A 25,622-nucleotide genomic window follows, 5' to 3' on the forward strand; every position below is an offset into this window, starting at 1 on the left:
GGATCCTCTGAATTTTACTCTAGTTGAACTTCAGATCTTCTGGGTAATGGTTCAAGAGAGAAGAATATAAGTAACAGTTTCAGCTGGGTTCTTGCAGAAAGGGCAACTAATAGTTACATTCCATCTCTTTTTTGAGAGTGTTTCCCTTGCATGTAGATGACTTTTGATAACCATAGGAAAATCCAAATATTTTCAAGATCTGCTACTAAGCTGCTTTATATGATGATTTATGCACACTGCTCTTTACGCCTCCATTATACAGAAAGCTATAAAAGGAATCTAGTCTTAAGCAATACAATGCAATTGATAATTTATTTTATTAAAATAGTTGCTGAAGGAGAGGAAAACAAGAATGAGAGAGAGAGAGAGAGAAAAGACTTTGTATCTTTGTAATTTGGTATAACTCGGGGGTTATATATGCTAGTATACACACTCTATATAAGAAAAATAATATAGGTCAATATAGGATCACTTCTACAAAGAAAAATAATATAGCATGATATAGGATCATTCTAAAACAATATAGGATGATAGAGGATCATGCTAAGAAAAATAATGCAGGATGTGGTGTGATCCTTAAAATCAGGGATTAAAGGAAAAAATACAGCCCTTACAATCCCTAACATTAAGCAAATCATACTAACATTCCCCCTCAAACCCAAGGTGGTAATGCAGGTGCCAGCTTGGGTTTGAAAATCAAGTCATGAAAGCGGCTAGAAAGATGAGCTTTGATGAAGATATCAACAATCTGATCAGAGGAGCTAATAGAAACAAAGCAAATTGTGCCTTTGAACAATATGTTGGCGTATAAAGTGATAGTCGTTCTCAATATGTTTGGTATGCTTATAGTGTCAATGCTACCTGTGACACGATAGGTTAGCATCTTTGTTGTATGTTGAAAACTAAGGATCTGATTTACAGCTAGCATTTTTGTTGTATGCTGCAAACTAGAGATCTGATTTAGCACTTTCATTGTATGCTGTAAATAACTGGTTGGAAGTGGTACTGTACACATGATCCAAATGTATATGTTTTCTTTCAAGGTGTAATATTTGAAGGATGGATGGTCGTATACTTGTCATTCAAGTAGTACTTAATGGAAAAAGAATAATTATGATTTACTAGAAACTAGAAAGAAGCATGCGATTGGTGCTATAGATAAAGTCGAACTAACTATAATATCTTCTACATGAAGAAATAACAAGAGGGCTTTAATGATCATATAGCATAACCAAATGCGTTGTCTTGTAACCATGGTATGCGATGAGAGACCTAAATAGATAATATACAACATCCATTGCGATCCATAATGTCCAAATTATCTATAAATAAGATTTTATTAGTTTTAAAAATTTGTTAGCTACAACATGAAATGATAAAATGAATAATTTCCCAATAACAAACTGAGAACTCTGCCTGGATTTACAACTATAAATTAGGAGCACAAAACAAAAGTTATGGATCATTCACTTAGAATATACATAATATGTTTGTGCACAAAGGACATTGAAAGTAGTATATGGTAGAAGTAATTGTATTGGAATTAGATACTAGCTTATTAGGTCGATAAAATCTTTAGTAAACTCTAATATACAAACTCAAGGAGTTTCTCTTTTTTGTGAAGAAGGTGAGGGAGAGAAGGTAGGTCGAGGAGGTCAGTAGTAGAGCCGATCCGGCTATCAACTAGGCAGGAGAGGCTGATGTGTTTAATAGCATGCTTGATGCTAACATGTGGAGGTCGGGCGGAGATCGTGGGGAGATCAGGCATAGGGGATAAGAGAGAGATGAAAACACATTTTTAAGAAAAAAAGTGGAAATAAAAATTTTTCACCTCTATTTTTTTTAGAAATAATGAAAGCCATCTTAAAAGATAGAAACAGAATAATGAAGAACAAATGTATCCTTCCTAAACTGCAGCACGTGGTTGAGACTGCAGCATGTGGTTGAGCCTTGAACGAAGAACAAATGTATCCTTCTCAAACCGCAGCATCTGACCACGTGCCTTCAACGGTGTCTCCTCACACGAGAATTTTGAGGGAAAATCTCATAAAATTTTTTTTATTAGATTTAATTATTAAAAGAGCTACATGTAAGGGTTGTTTATAACTTCTAGAGAGCCCTTGCACCAAAGGAAAACCACAAAGGTTCTCTGGACCTTGACCGAAACTCAAATGTAGGGTCTTAAAGAATTCAAATAAGAACAACACGGTTCTAGAATAATTTTTCTTTCGAGTCTGCCGTTGGAAGGCTTCGGATGATGGTATTGTAACAATCGGAACCTACCCAAAATGACTAACCGAAAGGTATTATTTGAGTTTCTTGATCCTGTATAAATCCACACGCCCCCACGGATCCTCATATACGCTCTGATATCATTTTGCAACAATCCAAAACCTCATTCAAAATGACTAATTGCAAAGTATTATTTAGATTTTTTGATCATAAGATTAAATAGTCAAGATCTATCCAGTAAATAACCAATATAGGACTAAACATACGCATGCATGGATCCTCATAGGCACCAGATAAACTTTAACTTACAGACTGCTTGGAAAAACTCAAATAGTTATTGAGTCTTTGTTTGACGTATTTAGATGGTCTTGATCTTTGGGTCCTGGTCGGATTTTACTGATTTGCTTTGACAAAGGGATCCTTTCCATGGCAAACAATGTGATCCCGGAGTATTCTCAGATCTCAGGGGATCCTTTCCATAGAGAGGGATCCTTTGAAAGTTCGACCATCGCTCTTAGAACTCTTCCTTGGGCGCCAGTTTGAAGCTCCTCTCTATCATTTTTTGGAACTTTCAAAGATTGAAGAGGTTCCAAGAGCGATGGAAAATCATCATTCTACAAGGAGGGCTAGAAATATACGCATTTAACTTTCAGATTTTCTGAAATGTCAAACTAAACCATTTTTTTCTGGCTATAAGTTATGGAGCACATCAATACACCATTCTATCAGGTCCACTGCAAGTCGCCCCCTCAGGGCATGGAGACTATCACGGAGAGCCTTCAACGGTACGAGGCACAATGAAAGCAGCCTTCTAAGATAAAATGAGGGGCATATATCAAAGTTATCTTCAATACAATCTTCCCATAATTCTTCAAAGCTGTAATATATGTCACGAACCTTAAAGATCGAAAAGACATTGCAACTCAAGCACCTATTGCACAGAGATCTATTAAATAAAACATGTCCTTTTGGGAACACATCAAATCTAATGGCTATCATAGAAAAAAAATGCTGAAAGAAAAAAGTTTTTACATATATAATTATGTCTAATGTCATCTTTCAATAGGAACGAAGCTGCTCACAAACCGTCCAAACAGCATGTTTCTTTTTCCTACTTTATAATTCACTTCAAGTATAATAAGAGATTATATAGGATTATCGACTTTGTTGAAAAAAAAATCTATGTGCCTGCAAAATTTCAATGCTCGTCCCCTTTTGAAAGCTTATGTGGCTTTGAATAGCAGAAAATTGATGGCTCAATGTTGCAACCCTGAAGGTGGTTGGGAATCATATAGAAGGCCAAAACGAAATGAAGAGATTAACTAGCAGAGCTGCGGGTTCTTGTAAGAACACTGAAGGAGGGCAGCTTCCATCCAGACCTGCTGGAACTTGATGCACTACTGCTTGGTTCCCCCACAGATGGAGTTCCACTGGAAGCCTCAGAAATACCCATCTTTATCGAATTTGATTTCGGTATTCCTATTCTAACTATACTTGAGAACCCCTGCAACTCCTGAAGGAGGAAAAAAAAGAGAGAGTCCATGTCATGAGCAATGTCTAAAATGAAGAAGGCTGCTGGATCAACTTCAAAACATAGGATTAGACTGATGTGGCCTGCCTTTTTTAACAGCAGTTTGATCTCTTGATGAGACAGAAATCAGACAAAACAACTAAATTGGAAGGGGAGCTGTTTTCCGCATTTGAGCAATGAGTATACAGCATTACTTTAACAGCGCCATATACATATATAAGGGCCATGGCACTATCATCCATTATAATGTCCTAAAGGACCAGTATTTGGATATTTAAAAAACTCAGAAGGTTTTGTTTTAGTTTTTTTAATTATCATGTCATAATAATCATTAATAGTCATTCCAACAGGAAATAATGGTTAACAATGACTGTAGCATTTATGATATTTTATGCATATACACAACACTATTAATATAATGATTATTATAATGAATCTAATATTTAAAAGATATCCCTATATAGATGCAATAGATGGCCAATACTTGATAGTATAGTTTTTGAGATAAATCAGATTCAAATATTCCATTTACATGCGCAAATGAAATGATAATCCATTTAAATGATGGAATTCAATATCTTGAATTTACAGAATTGGTGGCCTGTCCATTCCCCCCACCTTCTATTAAGATCCTGGCGCATGAATTCTTGAACCTGCTATCTAACAGATATCCCAAAATGAATGGGATAAATGGCTACTATTTGATGGTAACAGTTTTTGAGTTAAATTAGAAATTCCATTTACATCCCCAAGCGAAACGATAATCCATTTAAATGATGAATTTTACTATCATGAATATATTGGAATTACAGAATCAAAAGCCCTACCAGTCCCTCCAACTTCTCCCTCCATCTGCATCCTCTCTACTTAACACGCATTTCAATTTTGGTTATCGGACAGGCCAATCAAGTTTCAATTTTGGCACTTCAGGAAGCTTTGGTCCAAGTGAATTAGCTTGAACCAAGCCCTAAAAATTTACCCGCCAAAGCTGAACAGGAGGCTCCATGCCACATCTCCAATCCTTGTGAAGGATATTACATAAATCAATCAACGGAAGTTGAACATCAATTGAAAGTTCACTTTTGAAACCAAGGTCGGCAGAACCGTCTCAAACCACCCGGTTCGGGCCGTCCCGAGTCATACCGGCAGTGGACCGGGACGGTTTGGGCAATGAAACCGAGACGCTATCACCAGAGGGGGAGAAGAAGGAAAGAGAGAAAAAGAGAACGAGCAAGAGAGAGAGGGAGAGGAAGAGGGAGAGGGAGGGAGGCCGGCGGAGGACCGTCGGAGACCGGTGCCGGGCAGAAGGCCGCGGCTGGGTCCCCTATTTCGTTTGAAGTAGGGGTCCGGCCACTAAAAAATTTCATGATTTTCAAGTCAGCAAATCGCTTGCCAACTTCACTTAAAAATCGCAAATTTTTTTAGCGGCCAGATCTTTGTTTTAAACGAAATAGGAGACCTGGCTACGGCCTCCGTCTCCTGCCCGGGCGCCGGCCTCCGATGGCCCTCCACCAGCCTCCGCCACCCCCCCCCCCCCGCCGGCCTCCTCTCCCCTCCCTCTCCCCCTTCTTTCTCTCTCTTTTCCTCTCTCGTTCGCCCTCTCCCCCGCCTCCTCTACTGCGTCGGTACAGGCCCGGCACGGTGCAGGCCTGCACCGACTTATGCTGCCAGGCAACCAGTACGGTGCACGGTACCGGCACAACAAACCATGGTTGAAACTAAAGAAAAAGTCTATACAAATTAGGTCCACAACTATACATTCTTTGTGCGTACCTCACAAACCTTATCAATAACAACTTTGTATATTAATATTCCTCTGCAACATGTTGCACATAATTGCTTTAAAAATGATTTCATATAACCACTATAGGTGGCATAACTAGCTGAGCCTGAGATGAGAAGATGAAAAGTACCTTAGAATTTAGCTTAATGATATGATTTAGGACCTCACAAGATACGATTTTTTTATGTTTGATTAGTTCCAACTGAAATCTATGCTTTCAAAATTCTTGACAGGAATCAAGATCTTCTGAGTTTCAGATGAGACCTAAAACATTTAACTTACTAAACAAACATGAGCTTTAACTCTCTTGATCTATGTTCCAGACAAGTATGCTGGGGATGGAGGTTTTAGGATGAACCTCCATGGGATAGTCATCCAATCACAGTACCCGGTCAGAAGTTTTGTCGGCCTTCTTCTCAGGCCTGTCATTGCCATATCATGTAATAGGTGTCTTTTTCCTAGGATAGCAACTAAAATGGGAATAAATGGATATCATATAAACATTATGCAGCCCTTCAGCAAGAGAAACCCAGTATGCAGGGAAAAAATCCTTCTTGGCCAGATCACAATAAAATCCGAATCAACTGCATTATGATTTACAGTTGGAAGAAAAACTGCGTAGATTAGATTTAAATAGATTGTTTTTTTATGAATTATATAATCACAGGTTCTAATTTAAAAGAATTAAGATTTGATCAATTAAAATCCTAAATGCAGCCTTAAATTTTTTGAGCTGTCACTGAATATGTTTAAAGAGAAATAAAGAGCGTGGAAAAGAGGCTTTCTAACCTTTAGGCCTGAAGCTGAAACAGCTGTTGATGATCGCAGAACCTGCAAGATATAAAGTTGATTAGGTGGCAAAGAAAGCACTTATAAAAGATCAAAATAGCTTCCTCAATATGCGAAGTCTGAACCTTGGGAGTCTCAACAGCAGCTGATGGTGATGGTGATGCTGATGCTGATGCTGATGCTAATGCTGATGGAGAATCTAGTGTCGCAGGTGGGAGGGAGATATTCTGTAGCATGAAATGAAAACCGACCAACAAGTTTGGGGAAATAATGGATATAAAATGTCAGATACTGAAAAGAGCTACAAAAGCTTGATACCTACCCTTGTGACAGGGGTAGTTTGCGGAGGTTCAATAGCATGCCTAGAACTGGATGGCAAGACCTGAATATAGAAGGTTGATTTAGACTTATTGACTATAGGATTTGATGCTTCAAATAAGAACAGTGGAAGAACGCTGTCTGTTTAAGAGGGACTGATGATGACAAAACTTGGTTAAATACTAATTGCAAAATAGTAGTCAAAATAAGTACATTAAAACAAATTTCCCAATAAAATAACATGCTCTGTCAATATTTTGCTTTTTCCATTTATTATTCTCGTTACCTGCCACGATGTAGATTTAGAAGATATTACTAAGTTTAGTTAAAAATTTTGAGCAGTTATGTACAAAATAAATCTAGTTAAAAGGAAACAAACAGCTAGCAATCAAAATAAATGTTAATTCTGCTAAACTTAGTAGATGCCAATTATCATATATTACAGTCCATATAGTATAATCCAATATATACATGAACAAAACATGGTATGGGTGAAAAGCCTTCACTTGCCTGAGTAGGTTCTGCATCCCTCCTATTCTCCAAGCTATCAACGAACATGCACAGGCTATACAGTCCCCGTGTTGTAATGTCCTAATACAGATTTTTGCAAACATTAACTATGACTACAAAGAAAATAAAATAACAAAAAGATAAAATTGGACTTCAATATGAATTTTTTATAATATACCTGACTTTCTTCTATTCGACTAATCTTGGTCCCCTGAGGCACAACAAATATTAGAATCAGCAGCCATCTTTGCAGAGTTTTTCTTCTCCTATTTTCTTCTTTGTAAGAAAAGGATGGTAATTGTCCAGCTTTCATCAATGGAATAACAAATAAAATAAGAAAATAACTTTGCTTGTATTACTTTTATTTTTTTGATGGAAATACTATGCATTACTTTTAATTCAAGAGAGATTCGTGTGTTTTGTTCTTTTTCTCTTTTTTCTTCTCTATTTCTTTGGAGGGGGGAGGGAGGTTCAGAATTCAGGAATATAATGTGCAAATAACTTAGTAATTCAAACATATCACCAGACTCTGGATGAAGTGATGAACAGATTCAACATCCTGATGGATCCCACTTAGATCTCCGTTTAGTCTTGAAACCTATAAGTGAATTCACAGAAGTCTTACTGTGCAAATAATATAAAGCATTAACATTGAAAAGAAGAGTTTAGAAAAGTAGCTATCCCACCTCGCCTCTGGTGGCATTAGTAAGATCCCTACACTCATCTAGGTTAATATCTACACGATCAATCCTTGAAGATAAATGTCGCCGGGCATCCTGCAAATCATTAGAACTTTGATAGTAAATGTATAAGAGAAACAAATACAGGGGTACAACAAACCATCTAAGAAGGCAATAGATATCATATTCTAATTTGAAAAACTTATGAATCTATTACTTCAAAAATAATTTGAACAGATTTTAGAAATAATACCTTGTAGTCCAATTCTGACTGGCATTTTCTTTAATATCTGTTCACCATTTTTGGGGTAATTATGGAGAGCCCTACAAGTCTCTAGATTGGCTTCTTTGACTTAATAGGCCATGTTAATATCTATTTATGAAAGCTTTGATTTGATTATGAATCTTTTGGTAACTCAAAGCATGACCAAGAAGTTAAAGTTCAATTTATGCTGGTTCTAGATCCTACTAGAAACAGATAACATTTTAAAGCTTTTTTCTTGTTTTTTGAAATAGAGTTGTGGTAGGATGGACTTCGAGGAACTTATGAGTTATATCAAATAAACTATTTTCTTTTCTGGTAGATTCTGCAGCCCTTCTCTTTTATACCTCCTCTTCTTCCCCTTTTTTTTTTGGGTTCACTATCTCCCATTCATTATCAATAAAGTTTAGAGCTCATCATGTCTTACAGGCTCCTTCTGGTTTGCACTAAGCTGATTTCAAACCAATTATTATCACGTCTTAAAAAAGGAATGATGACAAATGTATGTTAACGATATCTAGCTAGTCTTGATAAGTGTTAGCACTCAAACAAAATGGGCGAGTACTAGAAGCCGCATGTCGTGACAGAAATTCTCACAAAGACGATCATCATGATGGAGCATATGGACTGTTAATTGATCAGTTTTCACGTATTCAAACTCCAGTCTGCCTCACCTCAACCATCAACTCCTATGGTTGAAAGAGTTACCACTGTTTGACGCATGTGCTAGAGAACAAAATAAAATTTTTATGCTTGTGATAGAAAACACAACACAATTTTAGTTGTTTTGACTACAGGAGTTGAAGCATCCAAAACTCAAGCAGCTTTGGAAACCTAGGTCTTGGCCAACCTTGTCTATGGGAATTCAAACAAAGCAACATCAACTGATTAATCATAGCGGAACGAAATAAACTTGGATGTGATTATTTTCTTTTTTTCCATAAGATGGAATCAGAGTGCTCTCCAAATTGGATCGCTATTCTTCATAATTTCTTTCAATTGGCACCAATTGATGGAAGGACAAAAAGTTTAATATGTCATTGTTAAATACAAGGAAATTACATAAATCCAGTGGCATCAACTAATGAGACAAATAGGTCTTCAAGGGTCTTGTCAAAGCATGGGCAAAGATGAACCAAGCTTTTAACCCACAATAAGAAAACCCAATGGATCATAACACGAGAGTTTCTATTATTTCGTAGTTTGAAAAACATCAAGTCTGAACATGCACTCATTTCAAATTACATTCAAACTCAATGGATCATTATAGAAAGAAATTTTGGACCATTATCAAGAGATTTTAATATTTAGCATTATAAATGATAGACTATAGAATATCATCATAGTTAAGGGAAGCTTGAGAAAATTAATTGCCAGTGAGTTTGGAGAGTAGATGATCTTCATGTACTGAAGCATATAAAAGAGGGGCTTGCGAAATGTTTTCAATCAATTACTAGTCTTACACCTGGAACCTCAAGATGAGCATTAGAAGTTGCACAACTAAACGCTCCAAGCACAATAAGTTAATTTTACAGTATCTTCTTGTCAAATAAAGGGGCAAATTTCACGAAATAATATGCTTAGAGTGAAACTTAAAGACTATGAGAATAGAAGATCTATTATTGGAATCTAACAAGTATAGAATGCGAATCCTTTATTATGAAAAAGAGCTTGCTTGTAGAAAATTTTCAAGAAAAACTATGTTAGAGCAACACTAACTTCAACAAACTTAAGAGTGTGTTTTTGGGTCATTACAAATGGTATCAAAACAGACTCAACCCACAATTCATGTTGACTAGGGGCACAATAGCATGGATCCTTTTATAGCTGACCACGAGCCAATCACGTTGATCGTGATTGGATTGTTGGACCCTCATCCTAGCAAGCTAGATGAGAAGTATGTTAGGACCGTGCAGGCATGTTTAGTTTTACATCGGCTATGTGCTGGGCAAATCCTAGATACTTACTAGACCTGTTCATAAGCTCAGCGACCTGCTCGGCCTGCTCAAGCATAAAGCCTTTTGGGCAAGCTCGGGCCAAAGGTTTAGGTCCAACAAGGTACGCCGAGCCTGGCCTGGAAAATGGGCCTGCTTAACGAACGGGCCGAGCTCGAGCCTGGTAAATGAAGCCTAGCTCGAGCCAGGCATGACCCAATTTTTTATTTTTTGTATTATTTATTTATGTTTGATGTACTCGTAGACTTAATTAACAATTGTTGTCATTATGTGAACTTAACGGGATAATAGCCATATTGCAAATTATTGGAAATATTTAATTATTCATATTTAGTAATTTTTTATAATATTTTTAACCAATTTTTAGTATTTTTATATTTTAAAAAAATATAAAAAGGGTGATAAAGCCCACGTTTCGGCCTAAAAGGTGTGTTGGTTTGAGTGCATAATAACATCAACTCGTGATCTGATAATTGTTTGTTTTTGTATAATGATAAAATCAGAAAAATAAGCCCATGTATTCTCTTGTCATCGAGCCCAAAAGGATACACAATTTGCAGTAATTAGTTGAAACTGGCAGAATGAGTAGTTACATAGATAAGCAAGCAGCAAAAACATCCAGTGTACATTTTAACAGGAAAAAGCACAGCAAAATGTCCCCTTCATCCTGAATAATAGCATGCAGTTTTATTGGCATGTCATGAAGCAGTACAAAACAATGTTCTTTTAATTTTGATCTTGACATATCACAATTGATTCTTTCTCTTATAAGTTGGTAGCGAGGCTCCCAAGCTCTATGTTAGATTTAGATATACTTACATTAAAAAAAAGAAAAATAGATCTACTTACACAGAGAAAACAATGCTTGAAAAAATTTTGTTGAGGTTCAACAAACTAAGTGGAATAAGTAGTTAACTTACAGCAATAGATGATGAAACTAGCTCGAGTTTTTTGCCTACTGCAGTACAAGCATCAGATAAACCACGTCGTGTCACAAACATCATATCAGAAAACTTCCAGCCCTGTCAAATGCAAAAAGTAGCCTCTGATTAGATCTCAATAGATCTGAAGCCAACTAAAAGAGCAACTGCTTGAGAATGTTCACATGGGCAAGGTAAAATCTAAGCAGTAGACAAAAATATAAGCCTATTGATTTAGCTTCATTTGCTCATGAGAACCCAAGGCACCTTGCTGTTGTCTCATATTGTCTGACATAGAGCAACAGGCTTGCCATCACATGTAATGGAAAGAGGTGAGTATTAATTACCTTCCACCATATATACCCATACCCGACAACTCCAATAACAATTACAGCTGTTACACCATAAGTACCAGAACCTGCAAATGAAATGTGAAGGAAAAGATGTTATGACGCCATTATCTAAGATACACTAGGGAAGTTTAAGATAGCTCATTATTTTGGAAGAAAGAAAAGTTTCATCATTGCATCAGAAAGAAACATCCTGAGACATGAAGGTTAAACGGCTTCAACACAAAAATGCATGCCTTGGAAAAAAAGTCCTGACAGTCAATCAAGTGCTAAAACTAAAGCATCATGAAAAGCAAACTAGAGAAAAAAAAAAAAAAAAAAGCCCAGCACCCAATTGGTGTTGGGGCCAGTTCTAGCACCATAAACCAAATCATGGGCTCCTCAGTTAACCCTAAGCAAACATTTTTTTTCAAAAAAGCAAAACAACACTAAAAGCATCAAAACAAATGAAAAAAAAAAACAAAAAGGAACAAAAATTGAGGGCTAGGATATGTGGGTGTTCGATACCCTATCAACCCAGTCCCCAATAGATGCAGGCACCAGGACATGATTTAAATTTGTTGAAAAATTTGATACACACTAATTTTGAGAGATGGACATGACTTGTTTATCTCTCATCAAAGTAAGAATTGAATTATGAAAGGATATATGTAATTAAAGTTGTAATTAGTTTTAGGGGTGGAGAGATGTGGAGACTAACACATGAATGTTTGAGACTTCTGGTCTAATAGTAGAAAGATGATGCAAAAGTAGAACAAATTTCCTGTTCTTTTCTAATCAAAGATATCTTGCGTCAAAAAACAATTTCCTAGTAATTATGTGATAGTGTGGATATTCAGGAAAAGTCAAGAAAACAGCAGGTTCCCCAATTAGAAAACTTATTGACAATTGTACATGCAAAATTCTTCTGCTAAAGGTCAGAAGTAACTTAAATAACGAGCAAATATAACAACTAGGAATGTTGTTCTCTTGCAGCAACAACTAATATAACAAATAACAGGAGTGCACAATATTGTTTTTTCTTTACTAATCTTGAACTATTCAGTAAGATGCAAAAGAATTGTCATGTCCATTTATATCTTAATACCCAAAACACATATTAACATCAACTCCAAATCTTGCAAACAATATACAGAATAAATAAATATTAACAAGCAACATCTGAGAAAGAGAAGGGGTTTATCCCAATCTCTAACCTGCACTTGTACCAGTTACAATTGTAACTGATCTTGATGAGGCTAAAACTTGCAGCTCCTGTCTTAGACTATTAACCTGCAAAAGTCCAAGATGACGTCAGCATAAAATAAGTTTTCCTCTAAAATGTTTAGATAACTGAAAGATTAACAACAGGAAGTATATTACACAGAATGAACAGATATTTTGATCAACATGTGACACAAAATGGTCTAGAGGGGTTGCCACATTAAATTAATTGCTTAATCACAAAGTTGACAGAGTGGGAAGCATTGTTTTAAAAGAAGGCTGCAAATACGTGCACTAAAGGGACCACATGGTGCATATCCAGTATACGGGCTGCATATGCAGGTGCATATATGATTACTATTGTTTTAAGTATTTAAAAGTAAAAAATAATATATTGAATACAATAATAAGGACAATGCAAGTAATTTTCTTACTGATAGCAATATTAATAACAATAACAACTAACAACTAGTGCTTATTACTAGGTACCTAATACCTTCTTCTTTTAGAGATTAGGAGGGGCTAAACCAAGGTTCGATGGATTGGTAACAAGGGTTGTACCAGTTGGCGACAGGTCTGGTATCGGTACGATACCTGTATGTACTGCACCAATCCTATGTGGATCTAAGTAGGGAGAGGGAGAAGGAGAAGGAGAGGGAGGAAGAGAGAGGAGGAAGGAGGGAGGGAGGGAGGGAGGGAGGGAGGGAGGGAGAGGGAGGGGGGAGAGGGGGGCATGGAGAGGGGGAATGGGAGGAAGAGAAAGAGGGAGAGGGAGGGGGGAGGGAGAGGGAGACAAAATCCTAAGCCTGATCCTAGGAGGAGAACTGGGGGTGGGGAAAGAAGATGAAGGGGAGAAAGAGAGATGGGGAGAGAGGGAAGAAACACGAGGGAGGGAGAAAGAGAGAGGCAAACCGGGCATCAATGGTGATCGAGGATGTCGGAGTCAGTGTCTGCATCGATCGAGGGCATTGATGCCGGAATTGGTGTCAATCAATCATGGTGTCAACATCAGGTATTGGTGGAGCTTTCGGCCTCAGGTATCGGTGGAGCTTCGAAACTCTGATCATGATGGAAGGGGGGAGGGGAGAGATAGAGAGAGAACATCGGAGTTGGGGGCGGAGGTTTTTAAGGACCGAACCGTCCTAGTCAAGGTTCGTCATCTTGGTACCGGACCTCATATCGATACCATCTTATTACAGTATCAGTACATGGTATGGTATAAGACGGCAAGGCGTACCGAGTTTTGGTATGGAACGAGACTGCGTACGGATTCAGTACCGATACAGTATACTTAGTACAGTACAGTACCGAATGATATGATAAACTTTGGTCCCAATTGTCCAATCCATCCTAGTTCTTCGACAATTCCGCCTGAACTGCCTAGTTCAGTTCGATACAGCCCGAACCGCCGAGTTCAGGACGTTTGGCGAACCCTAGGCTAAACCCTCCCCCCCTCACCCTATACCCACTCCACTCCTTGAGGGCTGATTCCAACAGAGTCAAACCCCCATCCTCTTGCCCAAAGTGGCAAGGGGTGATACCATCTGAGCAAGCGTTGAGCTATACCTAGTATCTAATACCTAACTGCAATAATTGTAACATAATCAATATTTTAACATTATTGTAACTGTATCAAGCCCCTTGAAACCCACATCAAACCTAACCATCAACTTCAACCTACTTCATCTACAGGTCTCAATGAGGGTGGATTGTATATGTGGCTCCAACATGCTAAGCGATCAAGAGTATGAGGCACTACAATAATAAGCATGCTGCATATGCAGCCACAAAAAGCAAAGTGGACCATCTTCTGATCCATATATGGCATGACTATATATAATAAACACATATATGCAATATGGCCAAGAGATCGCATATGCATGTGCAGGTGCATATGCAACCCTATGCACCACATTTTAAAGCATTTATAGGAAGGTAAGTGTAGGTTATTGCAAAGTATATTATCTTGTTTCTTCTACTCATTATATCGAAGCTAAGACCATCCCATATTTCATGACACCATCAACTCAAATTTAGTCCCTCTAAACAATTTAGATAGGTGAATGATTAGCTACAGGAAGGGTTTAAATCCTAGTATCAAGGCCCATCTTGGTTTGGGGCTGTCTCAATATAGTACTGGAATAGACCGAAATATCCATTAATAACATGTATGAACAAAAAATTATAAACAAGATTATATCCTGAGATACTAGGTCGTCCCAAGTGTCAGGACACAATTGTCTCGAGCATTGCAATACAATCGTCCCAACCAACTGGTACCAAATAGGACCGTCAGAATGTCTCTGTAGGTAAGAGAACTAATGCCCCAGTAGCATCTAAGGACCCAATCTCTTATCAGTCCAATGCGACACTACCAAGACAAACGGGGTACCAAAATCGTAATCTTTGAGAAGGAAGCATATTTTAGAATATGAATGAGTACTTTGATCAACATATGATATCAAATTGTTTAATGAGGCTTTTTAAATCAATTAATTGCCAAATGATAGGGTTAGGCAAAGGGAAGAAGGATAGGTGTAGATTGTCATTCCTTGCATTTTTTTCTCAAAAAAATCAAGTCCATTATTTTCATAAAAATCAAATCATAGGATTGAATTTGTTATTTTAAAGCAGTGTGCATGTTACCATGTTAAACAAGGAGATGATGATTTGATAGCTTTGTATCTTCCAGATAAACATAACAAAAACCATAGGAAAATCATGCATCATCATTCCATAATTTGCAAAAGACTCTGTATTCGTAACTTTTGACATACAAGTTGTTATTTTCCTAACTACATTTCACCACATAAACATAAATCCCAAATAATAATAGATAATTGACCAAGAATCGGAACTTGTCTTTCCGCTCTGATGAAACATACCATAACGACAAAAGAATAAATAACCATGCAGGACAAAATTTAATAAGGCCCCAAACTGCTGGCAAAGGCATTAACAGAAGACAGAAAGGCTGATATCCAAACCTGAGCTAACAGAGAATCAGTTTGTGGTTTTCCAGTAGATCGAGAGTTATCTTTATCTTGATGAAGGTGCTTTGTGATGATCTGCAGTACAAATAAATCAATATATAAGAATAGTGCATAGTTTGACTTGAACTTTATAGCATGATTTAGGCAATGTAATGGAAGAGATCCGCAGGTTTTGCTTATCCCTGTCAAACAGTATCAATCGATTGTAGACAAAATACCTTCAGAGCACCGGAAAATATGTCCGTTACATCAGATAAGCGCCCTTCCTTTGAGAGAGCGGTCCCAACTAAACCTGAAATACAATTACCAGTAACTCAATATTAGACAGCTGTACACTTCAAACGCCAAAACTTCTCTCCCTTTGAGATTATACTTTGACATTTTCTTTTATAGTTTAAACAACAATGACAATGAAAAAAATATATCAATTTGATGGAAAATGCAGAACAATCTCTCAGCTAATCTCCCCAGGTGGTAAAAGATTATTAGTATTCTTGACTCACTTCATGATGAAATATGAAGGCCTAAATATATTGCAACTCAGGGCAGATCCAGATATTTTAATCAGATCTATTTGTAAGAGCATAAACTAGCAATTTTCAATTTCCTTATACATTCATCCATACTCAATTTAGAACTTATGAAAATCCTCTGGAATCAGAAGACAAGTTGTAAATTTAACCTTGGTTACATCAATGAGGCATCAGATCTGAAACATCTGTGTATTTAGTTTTCTTCACTTATAACCACAAGTAACAGTTTAGGTTCTCATATTAAGTGACAATTCAAAGTTTCAAAGACTTAAGCAGCATGAGAAAGGAATAGCTGACACATCAAAGGACTTTGGTCACCATCTTGTAAAGCATTGTAGCACAGAGAATCATAAGCATAAACTGACAGTCAATAAGGGGGCATCGATAAGGATTTAGGATAGGACAGCTACAAAGGGTTGCTGCAAAATCGGATTAGACCTGAGTTTCAATAAATTTCAACAATGAACATAGGAATTTCAACGCAAAATTCATATTAAATGCTAAGATGAATACTAATATGAACTTAGGGCTCAATTGAGGAAATGAGGAGGGCTCGGATGTGCTTAGGGATAGATACAATGCCTCTCTGTCCGCCAGAAATCAGATCTGGGCTTCCTTATCAATTTAACTAGCAGGGTAAGCTGTGTGAAGGAAAAAGAATCTAACCTAAGGATTTGGGATTTCGGGTCCAAGTGGCGGACTATGATCTATTTGAGAGGGACTGGTAGATGGCTGATATATGCAACAGGTTGGTTGTTTAGGTATCGAGGAAGCAATATAGGATCAATAGAAAACAAAACTCAGAAATAATTATGAAAAAAAGAAAAAATAAGACCAAATAACTGAAAGAAAACACTAACTATTGTGAAAAGGACAAAGGGATAGAAGATGATATCATACTCACTCCAGGACCTAGGAACCTCACCTAGGGGCTGGTCTCACACTAGATCCATTGTGGAAACACCCCACGTAAGAAAAAACACCAAAGGAGCATTCTTTTATTTATATTCTGCATTAAACCTGAATACAAAGCCAGCTTCCTATTTAAAGAATAAAAAACGCAAACAAAACTTTCAAAATCCCTAAAATGCCATTCATAAAGGGCCAGTTACTGTTCACAGTTAGTATAGTGTGAATAATACTGTGAACGGTAATCACTACAGTAATTGAGCTTGTTAAGACATCAAATAAAATCGAAGATATTTTAATCTCAGCCTTTGATTACAAATAGACCCACAAAAACTGAAAGTAACTAGAAAGCAAACAGAGAATATAGAAAATCGATAGCTAAAATTAGATCTAATGGAATTTCAGGCCTGTGACACATTATGGGATGAAGTTGGATCTCCATCACAAGCCTTACCCAACTTACGTTATATGTCATATCAAGTGTCACAAGTTCTTTTCTCTGACAACCTTTATCCATGTTATAAAAGGTTTCTCCTGGTTTATCAAACTAATAACATAATAAGCCCTTTTCTTGCAGAGTATTTACGATAACTATTATTCTTTGATGTACATTGTCATACAATGTTTTATGATTTTCCACCACATAATTGATGCGACTCTCTCATGGCCCTCATTTTGAGGCATTGAAAACTAGATCAAACAACATTTTCATCTAGATGGAATTTCATTTTACACAAATCAGACATGCATCCTCATCAAGTGCACTCCACAATTAGCAATGTGGCAGATTTTTCCAAGCAAAATGCCACAAAACCAAACTTCATCATTAACACTTTGCCAGATATGCCATTAAAGAAAATGGCATAAAATCCTATCTGTCATGGCAATAAAATCCCATCCTTGCATTAGTTTCTTTTTTTTATAATAAAACCAACCTAATGCATTTCGTTATAGTGAATCATGTCAAGCTATCCCACTGAATATGAAGATCCTGAACGAACAGCATCCTTAGCAGCCATATGAAGCATACAATTAAAATCCTAGGGCCCTTAAACCTTGTCATTATGTGGGTGCTGATCCAACATGGTGTAATCATGGACATATTGATGTTCATGAGAAAATCCATGAATTGAATGTTTCCCCTAAAGATGAAGTTCATGTTGATGTTTCTAAACACACAGAAATACAAGCTCCATAACAAATTCCTCTTTTCAGTTGGTTAGCCAGTTCTGCAAGTTTTTTGACTTTTCTTCCTTTCTTGATTTGTTTTAATCTGCACCCAATACTTGAAGCAAATTCCTTGGAAAGACCAGGTCACATTGATTAAGCAGAAGAACGATGCCGAATGAGGGCTTAAGCAGGACATAGTTTAAATGCCTTCTAGAACCGATTCATTTTCCTAGTTGGTGTCTCATGAAAAATGTGATAAAAAATGATCATGAAACCAAATTTAACCACTTAAGTTTCTCCTAATCTTTGTCCATAGTTGACTATTCTTCACTCACCATTTTCTTCAATATGTTGAAACCAAGGATTCAGCCCGTACCGAACCTGTATCGACTCTGATCAGTCTGGTTCGGTGTTAAAAATTGGTACCGGCCCGTACCGGCCCATACCGGTTGGTACTGGCCCGAACCGGTCAGTACCTGTAATAATCCTAAATTTTTTATATATATAAAAAAGGGATAGAATAATCCTTTAAAATTGATATAAGGGGTAAAATTGGAAGGAATCAAAATATATTGTCCAGGTTTATTATGTGACAGATTATGTGATTGCTGCTCTGACAGGTAGTGTTGTTGTATGTATTGAGATAATCCTGACAGGTCAATATAGGAAAGGTGATCATTTTGTACATGCATCATGCCAAAATTTTCAGGAATTTATTGATGATTATGATAGGTAAGTAGGGTTCTACGTGGTGGCTAGTGGCCTTATGCCTACCCGCACCCTAGGACCGTCGCGGCGGCCCGCCGAAACGGGGCAGGGGTCGTGACAGTACCGGCCAACTGTACCGATCCATACCGATTCTAAATTTTTTTGGAGCTTTTGGATGCGTGAAACAAGCCAAAACAGTGATACCGATTCGGTACCAGTCCGTACTAGTCCGAACCGGTATCGGCACCCACCGGTACATCGGTACGGTCGGTACGGCGGACCTTAGTTGAAACACTAGTGTTCATCCCCTATTCAACAATTTGTCTTCCAATCTTTAAAATATCGATTTGCAAGACAGCAAATCCAAATTCCCATTATATATCACCATATAATTCGATATCTTCAAATACTATGAACCATAACATTCTTGATCCAAATTTAAACTTTAAAAAGAATATAAATTGTTATTTGAAAATTGAATTCATAGTTGAAATGATAGAGCATCTTAGCACAAAATCAATATTTAGAATTTTCTCCATAGCCTTCTCACTAAACACAAGTCCACAAGGACACCTTATGGTTCTTTCAAATGAGTACTAGTTGATCTTGTGAGATTGACTTTGGAGTTGATCAACTAAGCTTAAGAAACAGCAAACTGAAACTTCCATGACAAGCCTGAAGGGTTATTGGGAGTCTTCCAAACTCATACTCATACAAACTTTCTGGTGAGTCATTCGCAAATATCAATGTTATTAATCAGCTCATCACCAATATTCCAAGAACTCTAACGGTGGTCAAACCCCATCTTTTCCATCCAAGACAAAGAAATCTCAACTTCACTGTCTAATGATTTTCCCACAAGTCCACAATGCAGACAAAACCCGGTTTGCCATTTAATCACAGTCATATTTTTTACATTCACAAGTGCCCTGCTACTACTAAAGGCATACAGATTAGTTAATACCAACCATCAGAAAATCCCCACTATCTCTATGATAGATATTAACGATAAACTTAGAATCCAATGTAATAGGCTTCTGAATCTAATGTTTCAAGTCAAAAGCACCTACTTAATACATAGCAAGTCCTCTTAAAGATTTTTTTTTCATCTTAATAATCTTCTAAATTTCCCAGAATATTTTCCTAGGATTTCCTTAACTGTCGATAGAAGAAGATTTGGAAGAAATCTGGTCTCATGAGTCTCCTTCAGATAAAAATTAACCCTCCATACCTCAAAATCCTCTCAATTCCTCTCCCTCAATCGACATACACTCCCTCAAATTCCAAACTTCCAAGTTCCAGTCTTCAATCCCAAGACCAAAAAGGCATACTTGAAACTGAACAACATCCCAAAGATTTAAGTGAAAACTGACAATCAAATTACTTCAATTACAAAAGGGGCCTTCATGCCGTATCAAATTCTCTACGTAAACTCCCAATACTTATCTCACTGAGTACCGTAAAAGGTTTCTTAGAGAAAAGAGACACAATTTCTACTCTATATCACTCTATATGATGACCAAAATACTCGGTTTCACTAATTTAGTTAACTTCCTTACCAGGACTCGAAATTTACAACATTTAAACGCCAAACCAGTACCACCGAATTAATCTAAGTTAATAAGAACTCAACATCCAACTCACAGAGTAAACTTGCACCAGAAAACATGGTTTAGAATCAGTCCGCAAAAATATAGATAGATCAATTTCCACTATTGAAAAAAAAAAATCAAAGAAACCAAATAGTCAAACTAGAACTAAAACCTTCGAAGAAAATACTGAAAATAGCCAAAGATTCTTCGGAAGAAGGTTGGGAGAGAGAGAAGTACCCGCTCCAATGACGATGGCGAGCTTCCCAAGAGACATGGCTGATCGGAAACTACAAAACCACAAATAAGCCCTCCAACATCGCCTGCTTCGATCCCAAATCGAAGAATCAAGTCGCGGGCACAGCTCGGGACTAGGGTTTTTCTACCGTCTCTGCATTTCTCTCATGTTAAAATGGCCCCTACGACGCCGCGAGGGGTGGTTCTATATACACCCCCCCTATTGCTCAGGACACCCCCCAAAAATTAAAAAAAAATTAAATACTCTCTACACCCCCCCATTTGCTAAGGACACCCCTAAAAAATTAAAAATTCCTAAATTACCCCCCACCCTCCCCACCCCCTCACCTAAATTGCTCTCTACACCCCCCAAACCCCCCCCACCCCGCTCTTCCCCTCCAAAACACCTCACCAACGCCCAAAACCCCCCCGTTCCCCCTTCTCCCTCTCGTCGCCGGCATTCTCCCGATCTCCGACCACCTCGCCGGCTTCTCCCGGAACCACCTCGCCGGCTTCTCCCGAAAATTTTTTTTTCACGGTTCGTGCTCCGTTCGGCACTGGATCGCCGAACAAAAGGCTTCTGTTCGGCTGAACAGTGCCGGACAGAAGCCTTCTGTTCGGCACTGTGCAGCCGAACAGATCTGTTCGGTTGAGGGTTGCCGAACAGAAGGCTTCTGTTCGGCACTGTTCAGCCGAACAGAAGCCTTTTGTTCGGCGATCCAGTGCCGAACGGAGCACGAACCGTGAAAAAAAAAAAATTCGGGAGAAGCCGGCGAGGTGGTTCCGGGAGAAGCCGGCGAGGTGGTCGGAGATCGGGAGAATGCCGGCGACGAGAGGGAGAAGGGGGAACGGGGGAGGAGGGGTTTAAGGGGGGTTTGAGGGGTGTTTTTTTTTTTCTTTCGGAGGAGGAGGAAGGGGGGTGTATGAGAAAATTTCAAGGGCAATATGGTAATTACACTAAAGGTTAGTTTGGGTATTTTTTTTTTTGGTTTTTGGGGGGTGTCCTGAGCAATAGGGGGGGTGTATATAGAACTACCCCGCCGCGAGCAAGCCAGACTTGGTGGTTCCCATAAACGCCCAAATGTCCTACGAAAATCACGGAACAGCCCCTGGCCAAATACGGGAAGGTCCCCAAAATTCGTCGAGCAGTAATCTCAGCCGTCCGATTATGACGCTTGTCCAGATATCGAACGGTCAGTAGCGGCTTGGATGTAGCACTCAAAAATTAGATGTAAGGCCAAAAAAATAGAAGAGTTTTTTTTTTTTTTGGGTGGCATGCTTACCGTCTAAAATATATCTAAAATATGTAAAATTATATAAATATTTTTGTAAAATTATTATTTACACGTGTATTCTCATCAAATAATTATTTAACAAATATATCCTTCTTTTACATATATATATATATATATATATACACTATCTAATACCATTAAATATAAATAATTTAAAATTAAAATAACTAAAATATCCTTATGGATAGATATGCAAAAAAAAAACTTTATATGGATATACATGCAAATAACAACTTTGCGAGGGTATTCATGCAATTACGCATATTTAGAAGGGTATGCACTTAAAAATATTTAATAAAAAATGATTTCAGTAAAGATAATTTATTAATAAAAAAATAATAAAAAAAATAAAACATATTAATATCAATTCTTATAGGATAAATCATGTTATTTTTATGAGTCAAGATCACTTAATAGAATTACCAAAATGATCGCCTAATATTTTAATTTGACCGAGTCAAGATTTAAAAAAAAAAAATAACAATATGACTCGATCTTTTTTTGACTTGTCGATCTAATTGAATCATAAAAGATTTGACAAATTTTTGCCAAGTTTTATTTTTTTAAAATTAATTTTTGGAATGTATATCTTCTATATATATGAAATTATATGAATATTCTCGTAAAGTTTCTATTTGCGTGTATATCCTTATAACTTTTTTGCATATCTAGGTAATTCAACCATTTTAATTTTAAACCGTTTAATTTTTTAACGATGCTAAATGGTACATATACATATGCGCAAAAAAAGAAGAAGGAAAGATATACATACAAATAGTAACTTAATGTGGATATTTATATAATTTTGTATATTTAGAAGGGTGTATATGTAAAAACCTCAAAATAAATTGGTAGAAGGCACAACTTGTTAGATGTATGTCCTAGAAGCCAATCTAGCTGACACATTATTAATTCTATGATTATTGAATAATAAATGGGTATCTTTTCATTCATATTGTTTATGTGTCTATGAATCGTCCAATGAATTAATAAGATGATGATACATATTCTCAAGAGTTGAGAATTTGAGCTATGTATGATTGGTGATTAATTTCTAAATGCTCCTGATCAATGGATCATCATGAGGACGGTGATCGATCCGATCAGTGCACAGATCGCTTTCCTTATGGATGGACGAGACTCGAGTCCACAGTATAGGGACACTGAAGTGATAGTGCAGGTACTTGTTAGAGAACAAGGGTACTGAGCATGACCAAGATAAGAAGTCACTTGGATGTCTATCCACTCGTCAGTAACTTGCTTGATGTTGCAGTAGTGTGACTAGTCCTTTGACCTGCGGTGCTTCGGCTATTCACAGTAAGGTTATTGTAGTTTGACTGCACATATACATGGTCTCTAGTCATATGGGTCCTTGTTGTGTAGATTGGTTGCAGTAGGTTCACTGTAAGAGTAGGGTATGCACTTACATAGAATCTATCAACCTTGATAGAAGATGAGTGATCCTATGTGATTTATTAGACTGAGTTCTAAGACCTTGGCCAGGGCAGTAATATAAAGTGAAGAAAGAGTTTTCCACCCTCGAACTCAAGTCGAATAAATCTAGACATATAACAGACGACGGGGTTTAACGAGTTATCCATAACCTCCGGTCTGTAGGGATTCACGATAGAAGGACTGTATCATACGATAACTGCACCTAGAGATTCATCATTCTATTCTCTGGGTAGCCACTACATACTGCTAGGTGTCACTGATGGATGGTGAGACTCATAGGGATTATCTTGATGGTCGATAATTCCTGGTGAGTTGAGTTGAAATTGTTACAACCAATTGAAAGAAGTTTTCAATGATATTGTGATAGAGATCGCAATATATCTCACTACCAGTCAGAATAGAACCTACGGGGTCACACACATTAGAAGTATAGATCGATCCGATGGTTGAATTGTGATTAAGAATCACATATGATCAATTAGATTGATAAATGGATAAGCCGCTAAGAGTTAGTCGTTAGAAGAAGAAATAATTGCAATCGGATTGCAATTTAATTTAATTAATTGGACTTGATCATGAGTCCTACTTGGAGTAGGATTCTTGGAGTCCTAATTGGATTAGGATTTCAAATTAAATTAGAGTCCTACCTGGAGTAGGATTTCTAAAGTCCTAATTGTCTTAGGGCTGAAATTTAAACAAGTCCTGATTAGATTAGGATTTTCTTAAGTCCTAATTAATTAATCTAATTAATCAAATGACTCCTAATTGGATTAGGATTGAAGAGTTCAATTGAGTCATGGTTCAATTAAATTCTAATTGGATTTGGATTTGGAGAAATTAAATTGGGTGCACTTAATCCTATTTTGAATAGGATTGGACCTAAAACTAGTCCTAACCCAATCCCCACTTAATTTGATTAAGTGGGGCCAACCATATGGGAGAAGAGGGAGGGGCCTACGCCCCTCCCTTGGTTGGTGGCGTGAAGGAAAAAGGAGGGGCCATGCCCCTCCTATTTTGAATTCACAAAGGGATAAAAATGAGCTCCTAAAATTTAGGAGCTCATCTCTATCCACACACCATAAAAGAGGGGTTCAAAGGGGCTCCGAATTTTTCATGATTTTTCTTGGAATTTTTGGCAGCAAGGAACCTCCTTCCATTCCTCCTTTTAGCCACAAGGAAGCAAGGGAAAAGAAACTCTTGGCGTGGTCTACTTTATCCCCTTCCTTGGTTCCAACGCGAAGGAAAAAGAAAAGGCTGCGGATTTTTGTTCTCCTTCCATTGAACCATCCTTCTTCTTCCTCCTCCCTTAGGCATTCAAGAGTTGATTAATAGGGAGAATATCAGCCATCAATAGCCATCTCTGCAAGGGAGCTAACACCCCGGGGAGATCCAAAGGCTTCGATCGAATCACTACTTCGTGTGGATACCCGTAGAAGCCGGACGCGTGTGCGGCTTCCACTGAACCCTCATCAAATACCACATGAATCAGATTTGCGGAGACCATCTACCCGTACAAGGTGAAAATCTGATCTTCTTAATCATGATTTTAAAATGATTTAATAAGAATTTAATCCTAATCTATCTATAAATGGTTTTAAAATACGTTCATGCGATGAACGGGATATGCACATGTCTTTCCGCTGCATATCTGAAAATTTTTGAATTTTCAGCGGCATGTGACAGATCCTAACACAACTATTGTACCAAATAAATTAGCATGACATGGCATGAATCTATTGGTCCAAATTAGTGGCCTTTGGTTCTAACATCTAAATAGCTAATGACACATGGTATTTGAGCATTATTTTCTCATTATCGGGCCCCAATGAATTTACCATTCATTTCCACGAAACTATCAAAAATAATTATTTCACCTACTTCTACACATCCATGTCCACTGCTAGCTTCTTAACCACTGCATAAATTTTTTTTGTGAATTAATATTAGTCATCAAGTTTGCCCATCGAATACATCCTATTCAGAAAAGGAGGGCATCCCACCCCAAAATTTTCTCAAGATTAACTTTGACGATCACATTCTGGATGGTGGGAGTAGAGAAGGTGCCGACTTCGTCATCAGAGGTCCGGGGTCTAGGATGATTGCGGCTGGTGGTTGCCAAATCTTGGATACCTAGGTCCCGAAGGCGAAGTTGAGGGCGGCTTGGGCTAGCCTGAGCTATGCTCAACGAGCTTTGCAGGCT

The 25,622-nt window shown here is 37.6% G+C and overlaps 1 protein-coding gene across 2 annotated transcripts; it reads right to left on the bottom strand.

Annotated features, from left to right (window-relative positions):
* Window positions 1-3,148: 3,148 nt before the first annotated feature.
* On the bottom strand, window positions 3,149-20,894 carry LOC103721212 (uncharacterized). Of its 2 annotated transcripts, XM_008811327.6 has the most exons (14): window positions 20,676-20,894; window positions 15,745-15,818; window positions 15,521-15,601; window positions 12,527-12,602; window positions 11,328-11,398; window positions 10,981-11,082; window positions 7,850-7,939; window positions 7,687-7,761; window positions 7,342-7,374; window positions 7,164-7,244; window positions 6,658-6,717; window positions 6,461-6,562; window positions 6,336-6,377; window positions 3,149-3,745 (listed from the first exon to the last, which is right to left on the bottom strand). In XM_008811327.6, exons 1-14 carry the CDS (start codon window positions 20,710-20,712, stop codon window positions 3,551-3,553), a joined length of 1,119 nt encoding a protein of 372 aa, XP_008809549.4. In that variant the 5' UTR covers window positions 20,713-20,894; the 3' UTR covers window positions 3,149-3,550. The 2 variants fall into 2 exon arrangements, with proteins under 2 accessions (XP_008809549.4, XP_088575726.2); XM_088719600.2 differs by lacking the exon at window positions 7,687-7,761 and having other exon boundaries at window positions 20,676-20,855.
* Window positions 20,895-25,622: the final 4,728 nt, after the last annotated feature.

The sequence above is a fragment of the Phoenix dactylifera genome, chromosome 4 (genome assembly GCF_051530095.1).
Source record: "Phoenix dactylifera cultivar Ajwa chromosome 4, Ajwa_hap1_PhDact_Kaust_v1.1, whole genome shotgun sequence".
NCBI classification, from domain to species: Eukaryota; Viridiplantae; Streptophyta; class Magnoliopsida; order Arecales; family Arecaceae; genus Phoenix; species Phoenix dactylifera.